General features: G+C 39.9%; 1 protein-coding gene across 1 annotated transcript in view; it reads left to right on the forward strand.

Moving 5' to 3' along the window:
* The first annotated feature begins 1,704 nt into the window (after positions 1-1,704).
* Positions 1,705-13,412, forward strand: part of CASD1 (CAS1 domain containing 1) — a 29,503-nt gene continuing 17,795 nt past the window's right edge. Inside the window, exons 1-4 of the mRNA XM_061468497.1 lie at positions 1,705-2,008; positions 10,123-10,219; positions 10,903-11,023; positions 12,519-12,563. Coding sequence (XP_061324481.1) covers positions 1,876-2,008; positions 10,123-10,219; positions 10,903-11,023; positions 12,519-12,563 — 396 coding nt within the window. The 5' untranslated portion in view covers positions 1,705-1,875. The remainder of the gene's footprint in view (positions 2,009-10,122; positions 10,220-10,902; positions 11,024-12,518; positions 12,564-13,412) is intronic.

Here is a 13,412-nt window from a genome sequence, read left to right on the forward strand (position 1 = left end):
AACCACATTAATTAGGGTAAGTTTTGAAGTGCTAGACTCACAGTCATAAATTCACCTTGTGAACTTGCAACACAGCCTGCAAGCTTAACACAGTTATATTGCAGAATGAGCCAGGATGAAGCAAATATGTTTTGGTCAGATGAAAAGTCTTACTCATTCATGTTTACACGTTATAAAAGCAAATGAAGGAGAGTGTCTGTGGTCTCCCATGACTGCAGGAAATTCACATTTCATAAGACTGTTCAGAATCATGAATGAGCAACAGTGCAAAAAGCTACAAAATATACTGCCATAATACTTTCAGTTTGAGAAGCTGTTAATATTTAAGTTGCTTCTTAAAGTGTAAAAACTTGCAGCTGTTCCTTGAACACATGTGAAATGAGGACAAAGCAAGCTAAGCACTAACAGGAATATTTTAGCAAATAATAAAGTTTGTTCACAGTAAGAAGGCTTTGAAAATTCCTGACTTTTTGAATGATGTGTGACCAAAAAATAAGCCATGAATGTGAATTTTTCATTTATGGGGTAAAAGAATCCATACTAGGACCAGATGGAGGGGGAGGGGGTGGTGTTCTGTTGGTTTTGTTGTTGTTTTGGTTTTTGAACCAAAGTTAGTTTTGAAAAATTTGAATTTGAAATTCAAAAAAAACCGATCCAGTAACTACAAATCTGGGCACTTGGGAGTTTACCTGGTACCTTTCTCCCTTCTCTCCCTGAAAGAATAAACCTGAACACTTTAACACTGCAAAGTGTTTTTATTATTTAGAAACATTGCTGAGAAAGTGAATTAATTAAAAGACTGAACTGAATAGAAAGAAATACAGGCTGTATGTCGGATGATAGTGAAAACATTGGTTGGGTGGAAATGGGATATAAATGGAATATTTAGTAACCGCACATAATAGAACTCAGATTTTGTGTGTACATTACGTTGCGTTTGCATAATACCTTAAGTTCTTATGGTTTTCAGATATTTGAAAATAAAACTTTGCCTGTAGTGTTTAAACTTCCTTGTTTTGTTTCAAAAGTTTCACTTCTTTTCCCCATGTTTATTTTTTCATGTATTATTCAATGAATAATCAAATTCAGTGATTCGCAGAACATTCAGAACAGCGTTTTCTGGATGACAAGGAAATTGAAGGATGGTGAAATAAAAACCAGAGACGACTGCTCGCTGCTTGTTTCCCATGTTTATGCGAATACACACTGAACACCTTTTTTGAGTTTTATGTCTGTGTATATACGGTTTATATACGGTCACCTTATTTTATGGCAGTGTGATTAGTGTGGACACCTGCCCTGCTCCAGGCCCGGCGGGTCAGATGGGCAGCTTCTCACCATGAGGAGCACGTCGCGGAGAGCAGATTTGCTGCCCTGCACCTTTCCCCAGTTACGACTCGAGTAACTCCCTGTGGAGGAACAGGATTTCCCTTCTGTAATATTTCAGCATCGCTGGGAGGAAAGCCAGCACTGCCCGGTGCCAGCAGTCACGTACCGGGTCAGGAACAACCCCTCACCCCGATACTCCTTATGGAGCCCAGTCCCAATGGACCCCGGCGAGAAGAGAGCTGCCGGGGGCCGGTAAGATGCCCCTTTCGCCGCCGCCCCTCAGCCGCTGGCCCGGGGCGCTCCGCCGCGGGGCGGGAAGCTCAGCGCTGGGGCCGCCCGCTGGAGGGCGAGGGAAAGAAGCGGCGCCAGGAGGTGGGCGGCGGCTCCGCCCCGGCAGCCGGGCGTCGGGCTGCTGTCAGCCGCTCCGGCGCGGACGGTGGCAGCTGGCAGTAGCGGCGGGGTCTGCCTTAGCCGCCAGCGGGGACCCAGTGCTGCCCCGCAGCGCCCGCCCGTTCCATCGCACACTGTTGTCATGGAGGAACCAAGATGGCGGCGCTGGCCTACACCGGGGGCAAGCGGGAGATCAACTACTACTTCAGCGTGAGGAGCGCCAAGGTGCTGGCGCTGGGCGCCGTCCTGCTCCTCACCGCCTGCCACGCTGCCTCCCGCCGCTACCGAGGTGAGGGGGCGGCGGCGGGCGCTCCGCGGGGGGCCGCGGCTGGCGGGCAGCGGGAGGCGGAGCCCAGGTGGAGCCCGGGGACCGCGGCCGTGCAGGCAGGACGGCGGTCCCTCGCCCGCCCAGGGTAGCCGTAGCGGAGCCGAGGGGCGGTGGGGCGGACGCTCGTACCCCTGCCCCTGCGGGCTGCTGCGGGGGGTGCGGCTTGGTGCGGCTGCTGCGGGAGGCGAGCCTGGGAGCGGTGGCGGCGGGGAACCAGCGGCGGGAGGGGAGCAGTGCCCCCTCCTCCGGGCCCAGCCTGCGGCGCTTCCCGTCGGGCGTGCATGACTGGCGGGGTCTGTGGTGGCGCGGAGCTCTGGCTGTGAGCGTAGCCCTATACCGGGGGCCTCGCCGGCGGCCAGGGGGTGACTTCTTCCCTGTCACTTGTTTCCCTACAGGATGGTTAACGGCCTTGACATGGCAATCAAGGATTAAAATTGGTGTAAGGCTCGGTATATCGTATTTTGCTGTTTGAACCGTTCATAACCAAATCCAGACTCTTTGGTATATGAAGCAAAATAAAAGAGTTGTTTGGTTTCATGTGTTACTATTGGTTGTGGACAAGCCAGTAACCGCGATCTGGTGACCACAGCTGGAGAACGTGTCAGGGCTGCATATGGGCGCATGTCAGTAACAGGCGTGCGGGGAGCTTTGCTATGCCTCTTCATTCGGGTTGTTTTGTCCCTGAGGCTGTGAACCTTGCCATGATCTGTAAATGCAGTGGAACTGCTTAAAGGAAATACTTTCTTGCTTAGTTCCGATTCACGCTAAAAAATGCGGTATGTCTTTTTGGGTAAATCAAAAAGTTGGTCCAAAGACAGATCACTGCAGATGTGTTTACTGTAGGACAGCTGGTGTTCTAACACTTGCTGCCAGAGTTCACAGAAGATAAGGCTGCAGAGATTTATTGTGGAAATGGGAAAGGGGGTAGGGATCTTTATGGATACAGTTCTCTAGATTCACCCCTGGCTGGCATGTCAGTAAGTCTGATAAACTGACTAGTGCTAAGTTGCAAGATAAGGAAGCGTTCACTGAATTCTAGAGGAGCTCAAGCATGAAGTAATTGAATTTGCCTGTTGTGCTGTATTCCATAAGGCACAAACAGTGGCAAAACTAGATGGAAGAAGGGTGGCAAGTGTGATTCTTTTTAAAGAGGGATTGCAACACCGGTGTAAGAAAGTAGGGACTACCACATCAAGCAGATTACAATGAAGCCATAATATAAATAAATGATATATATTGTGGGAGATTTAATGAGAGGGGTGAGTCACAAATTGCAAAACTGAGAATCAGCAGGCCTTTATGTAAGATGATATGGTATATATGAATTTTCACAAAGCTTTCAACAAGTTCCTTTACGTAAGGCTTTTAGTTTCTATAAGCTATTAAGAGTAACGGTGAGGCTTTCCTGTAACCCTTTAAAAGATAAGACAGAGTGGGAGTGAATACAGTTACCATCTTCGGCTGCTTTGAATAACATTCAGAAGACAAATGATTTAGAAAAGGAGGGTGGGGCATTTATAGCAGGCAAAAGTTTTCAGGAAACAAAAAAGCAGAGGTGTTTGAGAGATCATTCTACAACCCTTCAGTGACCTCAAACATCTGAAATTCAGTAAATGTTAGTGTATTTTTGGCAATTATACAAAAAAAAAAACAGAAGATTTCAAATATTATGAATTATTGGGGGAAGGTGAATTCATAGTGATTGTGTCATAACACAGAGAGTATCAACTGAAAATTAAATTAGCATGCAATACATTTAAAATGATCAGAAGAAACCACTGTTTACCCCCTCCCCCCCCCACTCCTCATGCAAGGCATTTTGAAACATGTTGCCAAGATTTTATACCAAAAATACCATGGAAAGGGTTATTCTGATTTGCAGAGTGTGGATGAGATGGGGATGTAAATGTGCTGCACTTGTGGCTCGAAGTTGCCAGGCTATGAAAGCCCGGCCATTCTAGGGAATGAATTGCTCTCTATTTGTCATGCTTTTGTGCTTTGTCTTTGAATATCTGTCCTTAGCTGCTGTCAGGAATAGGAGAGCAGACAAGACAGACTCTCTTGCCTGAACATATGTTCTGCCACAGTGGGGCAAACAAGAAATTTAACAATGAATTAACCACCCATGTGAGTACTGTCTCTCCTTCACAGATGTCCAGGAATCTGGATGAAATGAAAGAGAGCTGCAGATGAACAAAAAGGGCTGAAATCTATTTTGTGGGATGTGGGGGGTTTTCCCCTCCCACCAAAACCTGGATCTTTAAACCTGATAACTGAAATTTTTCATTAGTTGAAACAGCAACTGCTTGAATAATGGAGAAAATGGGATTGAAAATGGACATGTCATTCGTAGAGTTAGGCATGTCTAAAGCCACATACAAGATCCTGGTGTCTAGTAAGGCATATAAAAGGTGGCAAAGACCACAGCTGTCTTTGCAGAAAAATAATGTATTAAGTCAAAATACTCTGTTATCTCATGTTTTTTATTATTTACAAAATCAGGCTTATACCACAGAAGCACATTGATGATGTTCTAGCCTGTCTTACTGCAGTTTTTCCCTTGGACAGTTCAGCCAGAAGTAAAAAGCCACAGAGAACATATATAACCAGACAGAGAATGGTACATGTGAAGAAGGTTCATCAGTGAATCCTTCTTTCTGTGGGACAAGCATGGGTATGCAAAGACTACATGAGTGAGAACACTTACTTTTAAAATTTTGTGGGGTTTGGGTTTTGATTGTTTTATTTGGTTTGAGGGTGTTGTTTTTCTTTGTTGTTTTGGGGTTTGGTTTTTTGCGAGGAAGACATTCTGGGAGTGATAAAGGCACATAGAGGCTGCTGCTTTCATACCTTTTCTTTTTTCTTACTGTCCCTGGATAAGAGTGAGAGTATTGATGTTCTATGTTTTCAGAATATCTGTACTTATAAGGTTTCAAACAGTGGCAATTGGATGATTTAACTTTTTGGTAGTTTGCCTAGTTTATCTCACTCAGTTTAGAATTCCAGATTGCCATCTATTTTTCTTCTCCAACTGCAATATTGAAAAGTTCAAAGGCATCAGTGTTTAGAATATGCATATGTTTTATAAAGTGGTTGGTTTTGTCTTGGCTTCCTTTGGGAGCTTTTGGATGATTGAGACTTTAATTAGAACTCCTTTGTTTTGTCCGATTGTCTTCACATATAAAAGTTTCAGCTAATTTTTGCCTCAGTCATGCAAATACATATTGTAGATGGGAATGGGTTAGTGCACTTCCCAGTAAAACTTGCGTGTGTAAAAGTTACTTGTATAAAGAAATCTTGAACTGGGGTAGTGGAAGGTCAAATTCATGTTCAGGGGGACTATCATATTTAAGGGTCACCTACATGCTTTGCAAAACTTTAATTAGGAGACATTAAAGACTGCCTTTAAACTGCATACTCAGTGGGGAGTTAAGTGGACTAAATGTTTATAAGCTATCCAGTGAAGTTAGTGCTGTGCGTATTTCAGTTATCATGTTTCAGAAGTCTTAAACCCTGCTGGAAATAAGTGGTTTTTTTTTAAATTTTACATTCTTAAAATCAGCAGTGATATATCCTGTTTAAAACTACATTTTTATTTTGAAAAATAAGGAACAATTGAATCACCATTTCTTCAAAATAGTGTATGCCTTTTAGAGAAAGCATTGTGAAGCATAGTCTGTTCTCCCATTGAACGGAGAGATTGAGATTTCAGAATTTCAGTGGAAACCCACGATTTTGAAGAATGATAGAATAATGAGCATAATAAAATTAGAGGAAATATGGACTTTATGTAACTATATCACAATGTATCTACGTGTAAAGTGATGAAAATAAAGCGTAATATGTTGTTAGGATTATTTACACAAAGCATTAAGAGAGAACTTAAAAAGAATGTTCTGTGTTTTGTGTATAGAATAGCACTTGTGTATAGAATAGATTTCTTTTCCTCGTGTTTTGTTGTGGTAGTTTGTTTTTTTTCCTTTTATCTTCTTTTAAGATCTCATTAAGGATTAAGAAGAAGGAGTGGTATATTAAAATGAGGGTGATTCTTTGGCTGCTGTGTATTTCATCTCCTAAATAAGACTTGGGCTTTTCTGGAAGCACTCTTACTTGCAACCTCCAGTTTACTGTCTTGGCTGCTGTTTCAGTCTTGTTTTACTTTCCTCCCTCGTTGCCCCCCCCCAGAAAAAAAAAAAAAAACAAAAAACCCGAACCTTTTACTATTATGTTTAAAGAAAGACAAAAGACTTAAGATATCAGACATCAGTAATGCTCCTGATGAGTTTCAGGAGCTTTCTGGTATTGCTCAGGGAAATAGTGAGATACCCAGTAGCTGGAGTTGGGAAAGAAGGTATAATTCCTTGGCCTAAAGTAATACCTTTATGTTTACAATGTATACAGTATGTGGTATTTGGAATGTTATTTCCTTAAACATATTGTAGAATGGAGGATTGTTTTATTTCTTGGTAATCACAATGGGAGTGCCATGGAGTGCAGAGCTTCCAAGCTTGGGTTATGAACTCAAGATATGGAACATGCTCTCCTACGAAAAATTAGTAAACTAAGATTCTTCAGTTTTGAAAACTTGATTGAGGAAGGATTGATAGTGATCTAAAAATGATAGATGTGAGTGTGAACTGTTTTTGTACAGAAGAACTAGGGTGTACCAAGTAAATCTAGGAGAAACCATATTTAAAATAAAGGTAAGTGATTCTTCAAGCAGCAGCTGTGGGTATGAAAACCTCTCATAGGAGAATGCTGCAGATGCTAAAAAATCAAAGAGAAGACTGCATGACTTTGTCAGAAAAAATCTGTGGAAGGTTCTGCAAAATATGAGAAACCACATCCAGCTCAGGAAGTCGCTGAATTGAACATGGAAGAATATTAGACAAGAACTTAATGTTTACTTGCCCTCTTACTAGTCCCCAGGCATCTGCTTTTGGCCCCTGTTGAAGGCAGAATATCAGGCTAGAATGACCTAGGTCATGGTCTGACCATGCATGACTGTTCTTACTTTGTTATGCATCTTCCTCAGCAAATTAATGGATTTCAGAGGGATTCGAGTTAGTAGAGGATTTTCTTTTACATAGTTCACTCTTACATTACTTTTCATCATCTGCATGGTGGAGGGCTTTGTAGCAGTAGCTGTAATAATTGTAAATCACCAATTCTCGTAATCTGATCACAAGCAAAATGAGTTTGATGCTTTTTATTATTTCTGACAATTTGATTTTTATGCAACTTGCTCAGAATGATACTTGACATAAGTGTGTATGGTTGAGAATTGAGGAAATTATGTTGCTTGAAAGCCAGAGTATAGAAAAAGGATTTTATTTGAAATTAAGAATAAAGGAAAATATGGTAATTTTGAATTTATTATTTCTACTAGAAAGATGCCTGTCCAGCATAGCTGAGCAATGCCAACATATTTAAAAAGTAGATAAAGAGTTCGCTTTCCATGTCATCTGCTGTGTTCTGCATTATTTCTGCAGAAATCTTGGCAGCAGTCTCAGCAGCTTTCTTCTAAGTAGCAGTAGTTGCAAGAAGAGCAGAAAGGCATTGAAAGACTCTTCTGGAAGATCTGTAATCTCTTCAGAAATCGCACTTAACTGAATAATGAAACAGGCACAGACTGGAAAAAGAAAATGATGTTGCTGACCTGGAGTAACCTATGCTGGTTGAAAAACAGGAGAGTTACAGAGACTACCTTTCTGGAAAGCCCTGGAGTTCACCTTTCATCTGTGGTCTCAGCATACTTCCATGAGAGCTTCTTTAAATGTTCAGAACCAAGCAGCCTTCTGCATCTGGCCATTTGCCACATCTCATTGCTGCTGTGTAGCAGCTAATCAGTTTGACATGGACAGTACATGTGCATTGCAATTAGGAAGGAAGTGTTGATCTGATTTGTGGTATCTCAAGCATTTGCTTGAGACGTTACCAGCCAATTTGAGAGAATTCCTGAACTGCCCTGGGGTGATTAGTAGACTCTTACTGATGATAAAAATAGGAGTTTATCAGTATGTATATATATTTTATTTGAATTTTTTAACAGATTTTTCTTCCATGTGTCAAAATCTGCCTCCAAAAACAGGAGTAAAGGATGACAATTTTAATGAAAAACAGTTTATCTTGCATATTAGGAGTATGTCATGTGGGTTGTTCACAGCCAGCCAACCCAAGCCCAGAGTTGTGGCCTTTTTCAAGACTGTTGCAATTCTTCATGTTATTCCAGCTCTTTTAGAAGTCACAATGCAACAGCAGTGAAAAGTAATTGAAGTTCCAGGAGAGAAAGCAAGTTTGGTTGTTAAAGTTGCATTTTGGAATGAGTAGCCTTAAATCATTGTAAACAATAACTTGATCGTGTTTCTACTGCTGGGTTTGGGTGGAAAAATGAGCCAAGGAGTGACAGTTACAATACAGTCTGTTGTACATCGCTTTTTTCAGATTTTTATGAAAACAGGTAGGAGGAGTTTCAGAGAGGAAAGCACATTATCTGCGCTTCTATGTCATAGAATGGGTTGGGTTGGAGGGGTCCTTAAAGCCCTTCTAGTTCCAAACCTACTGCCATGGGCAGGGACACTTTGGAAAACTATGGAAATAAGTAATCTTCCCAATTATCTTATGTCCAACTCAAAAAATCTGAAAACCAAGCAACCAAAAAGAAGAGTTGCTTCAGTGCCTGTAATAATTAACTAGCTTTCACTGTGATCTTAGGACCATAACTTAGGATATATTTTCTTATCAGAATGTTACACAAGGTCTCTCTTTACCTGATGCACTTTTTGTTTCTTTATTTATTGATAGATTTGACTGTGGTCTTGTGGAAGCCTTTGTTTCAGCGCAAGGGAAGTGATGCCATGGCTCTTTCTCTTTTTACTAAAAGCTTTTTACGGTTGTACTGATCTTTGAGGATCTTTGAGGACTGTGAGCCTGGGTCTCGGTAGAGGCAGCAGTACCTTGTAAATTCTCATTTCTGCAGACCTCGGGGTACTTGCATCTCATTCTGTTCACCTCGTCTAATTTACAGTTCTAGATAATGCTTCAGATTTCCTCATAGTAATTGAAGCAGAAAGTCTGTCTCATTACAGTATGTGGCTTTCAGCAGCCCTGAAAAGAGCAGGTGGAAAACGCCCTGTTCTTTAGGATTAGTGCAAGTTTTGGTGGAGTAAAAGAGCAGCTCTTAGTCGAGTTTAAGGAAGTCAGGGTTTCACAGAAAGTGTTGTGGCCTGTGATATATTGTTCCTGAACAAGCTAGCACAGGTACCTGCCATTTCATTCACAACCGTTCCTCTGTTTGTCTGAAATGACAAGTATGACAAAAATGTTGGTGGGCAACTTCTCTTGCAGTGAACCATGTTCAGCTGTGTTCAGTTATAAGGCAACAGAATCTGACATGGAGTTTGCTGGGAGATAACAGTCCCTGATATCATAACTGAAGTATTTTATTTATATGAACTTAAAATGACCTGGAACATCACCACCTGTAAAGTGATTAATCCTAATTAGTGTAAAACTTCTTGACTAGAAAAGGTACCTGCAGTTGAGAATGATCAGCAAGTTCTGGTATAAATGGGTTTTGTTAATGTCACCTCTTTTGACGTGACTGCTATGTCTTGAACAAGGAGATAGACTTTCTTGCAAATCTCACATTGACATTCATGTTCTGTAAAAGATGCTGTCTGTATATGGTGATTCAGTGTAGAAGATTAGGATATTGAATTATTGTATTCTTTGATTTCATATTAGTGTATTCTGGATAGTAGATAACACAGTGGATTGGCACCTGTTGTTGGAAATGCCATTCTAGGTCACCACATCTTTCTGACAACAGAAATGGGATCATTAACCTTTGTGGATAGAAACATGATTTACAGAGAAGTGTGGTATGATAAGTGAGAAGGCAGAATTTGCAGAAACTTGTGCAAGAAGTTTTTACAATGAGTTTGGTTTTATTGCTGCTATTGATTGTTTCAAGTCCTGTGGTTCAAATATTGACAAATTATGATTGCTTTTAATGGCAATGGGGCTATGTTTTAACTTTCATGTGTCTGAAATCTGATCTTAATGTTTTAAAGGTGGTGATACGTGTGAGTATCTTCTGTCCAGTGGGAGATTTCTTGGAGAAAAAGTATGGCAACCCCACAGTTGTATGATGCATAAGTATAAGAACAGGTAAGAAAACTCATGTCTTCAGGTTTTCTGCTTGGAAAGAAGAGTCACTGTTTGACTGCAGCTGTAGTGATCGCAGTGTCATATATTTTTCTCTTTATAGCTGATTCTCTAGGCTTTGGAAAATGTGCAGCATTTGTCAGAAGGAAGTCTTTTTCCTTGTAGATTACCTCTGTGTCTACAGTGTTTACCATAGTTAGATTTTTATATAAGAATTCAAGTAAATGTTGGTGATATTAGTACTGATACATGTTATGGAGAGCCTGCATAGCTTCATGTGTCACTTTCAGATTGCTGAAAGGAAAAATGCTGATTTTATGTGTAGAGTCATGAGTGAAAAAATCCTAAATAAAATCACCATTCACTTTTTTTTCACCTACTAGTAAGAGACTTTTATTTTTTAGAATTATGCTTTTATTGCCATTTGGAAACTGCTGTGTTTGTAGCACCACAGAATAGAAAAGCTTGCTTTATTTTTTGCCTGTTAGCAGGAGAGTTCATTTTCATTTGTGTGCAAATTGTGCTAAACTTTTTATTAATTCAGCATGCTTTAAAAAAAAGATTTACAATTCCTTAGAGCTGGATACAATGCTTAGAATTATCTGTATTGCTTTGTAGATTTTCTAAAGACTTTTTCCTAAAATATAAATTTCCTGTAACATGAATGTTGCTATTTTGTTTTACAGTGAAGCAAAAAATTGCCTCATAGACAAACATGTTGTGTTTATAGGAGATTCTAGAATTCGACAGCTGTTCTATTCATTTATAAAACTCATAAATCCTCAAGTCAAAGAAGAAGGAAATAAGGTGAGGCAATCGTTGTTTTGATGATGTCTTTGTTTCTGCCTTCCTAAATTACCTCTGAATTAAAAAAAAAGCAAACGGGAAATTATACCATTTGCTGGCCTAGCCATCAGGAAGAAGAACCTCAAAAAGGCCTTTTGGAGGAGAGCAAGATTAGACCAAGGTAATTGTTTGGGTACAGATAAGTGAACTAGGAAGCTTGAGTGAAAATTTGTGGCAGTGTGGGAATAAATTAATGAAGCTGACTTGTCCCATAGCAACTTGCGCTTCCTATTTGGCTTCTTGATGAAAAAAAGATTGCTCCTTTGTGTGTTTTTAAATAGTAGTAATTCGTGGGTTATCATTTGTCATTTTAAATGTCAGTGAATTGCTGATCTAATCTGTTCCTAAAAATCCTTAGGGCAATGACAGATTTCCAGATCTAACTTGAAGCTGAAACTAAAAAAAACTTCTGGTCTTACCTTCCTTTTAATCACTGCTGAAGAGCTGTCTGAATTTTATAAGGTGAAGAATGTAAGTTTGTTTGGTGGAAGCAGTAAGAAAGGATTTAGCTGTATCATGTGTTGAACAGAAATTGATTTCTGTTGCTGTATCATGCTTAGGCGTATGCCTTCATAGATCTAAGTACATATGTGAGGGAAAAGACACAGTTCACTTTTAACTGCACATCAGATTTGTCATTTAGTAATTCTGTCATTTAGAAGTGCAAGCTGGTGCCTTCTCCAACAGACAGCATGCAGTCACTTACGGTCAAAACAGGATGTTTGATGTTCCTCATCTGTTGGTTAGGTCACAGCTGCTGCCCAAAAGTGATGGTGAGATGATGGAGTGCTATAATGGATTTTGAGTTGAGGCATATCTTTTGTCAAATATTTAGGAAATCAAGATCTCAGTTTGTGGAAGAGAAATGCACTTGTTCTTTTGGATCAGGACTGAAACTAGTATTGTATTTTAGTAATACTTTAAAGGACAAATATATATGCAGCATCTGACTGCTTCCTTTCTGATTTCTTACAATAACACTCAGCAAATTTAATAATGCATTCCAGACTTTATTTCTGCCTGAAATGATTTTATTTTTTAATTAAAACTGTGTTGATTGTTTTGTGTAAAGAAGTTGGGCAGCTGAAAAGGAAGGCTAGAGGAAAGGCAGTGTAAGAAAAGAAAGAGAAAAAAAAAGTCTTTTTCTCATTTTGAGAGGCTAAGTGTAGATCAATATTTCATGCCTTTTTAACAAAGTGAATAGAAAACCTTTCAGACTTTGTTGGATAGATTTCTTACAGGAAAAGTAACCTTCACTCGAGTACCTTGTTTTATCAAGAAAGTAACATAAATATTTTTCATGAGTATACTGACAAGTTTACACAAGAAAAATCCTTTCTGCTGAGGATAAATAAACCTCCCGGTGAGAGCAATTTAACATACAAATGTAAATATTTTTTTTTCCGTTCCAAGAGTTTGTCTCACTTTGGTTTTATTGTTTTGGGTTTTTTGGCAGCATGGAAATATCCCATTTGAAGATAAATCTGCTTCAATTAAAGTGGTAAGTTTTTATCTAGTGTGAAATTGCAAGTCATCATCATATTATTATTTCATACAATGTATTCCAAGTTACAGTCAGAGCTGGATCTTTCAATTTTCCGCAAGTGCTGTAAAAGTCAAAAGAAGCTCTAGACCATCAACACTATAAATTTTCCACAAAATATATCAGAGAGTATCTTAACATATTATATTTTGAATAAGATGGTTCGAGAGACTTTGGCTTTCAGTACTTCGATTCTGTTTTAGATTTGGGCGTAAGTCCTGGAAGCATTTCTGATTTTTCTTTTTGTCAGATAGTATAATTTGGCCTTCCCAAGAATAGCTTTTGCCGGGAAGTTTACTCTTCCACTGCTGTAAGAATATGTATCTGGGCCTAACTTACTTGGAGTGTTAATTGTCGTAACTGCTATTGAGTTCTCTGTGCTATCCCAACAAGTATTCCTTCCACTATTTTTACATGGAGAAATAACCACAATGTTTATTATAATGTGGATATTTTAAAAAAGAAAACAAACAGAGTACTTGAGGGTAGGTTTTATGAAGGATTCTGTTCTCTGCTTGGCAATGAAACCGGTGTCCTCAATAGCTTTCTTTGCTTCCCATGACAGCTGTCAGCTGCGCGGGGATTCTGCTGGTCATGTTTTTGTTTATGCCCTGGAGACAACTCATTCTCTGTTCATGAAAACCAAAGAAGCAGTGTATTTGCTGAGTTGTCTGCAAGTGAGCTTTCAGTACCTGTTTGTGTATGTGGTCAAGATTTAGGGTACAAAATAACATTTTAGGGTGTGAGTTCATTGCAATTTAGGCCTGCTGTCCCACTGCTGCCCTTCAGAGCATGCTTCTGTGTTCG

Source organism: Pezoporus flaviventris, unplaced genomic scaffold (assembly GCF_033815535.1).
Source record: "Pezoporus flaviventris isolate CSIRO_AGI_PZ_B2104156 unplaced genomic scaffold, CSIRO_AGI_Pfla_v1 ptg000047l, whole genome shotgun sequence".
NCBI classification, from domain to species: Eukaryota; Metazoa; Chordata; class Aves; order Psittaciformes; family Psittacidae; genus Pezoporus; species Pezoporus flaviventris.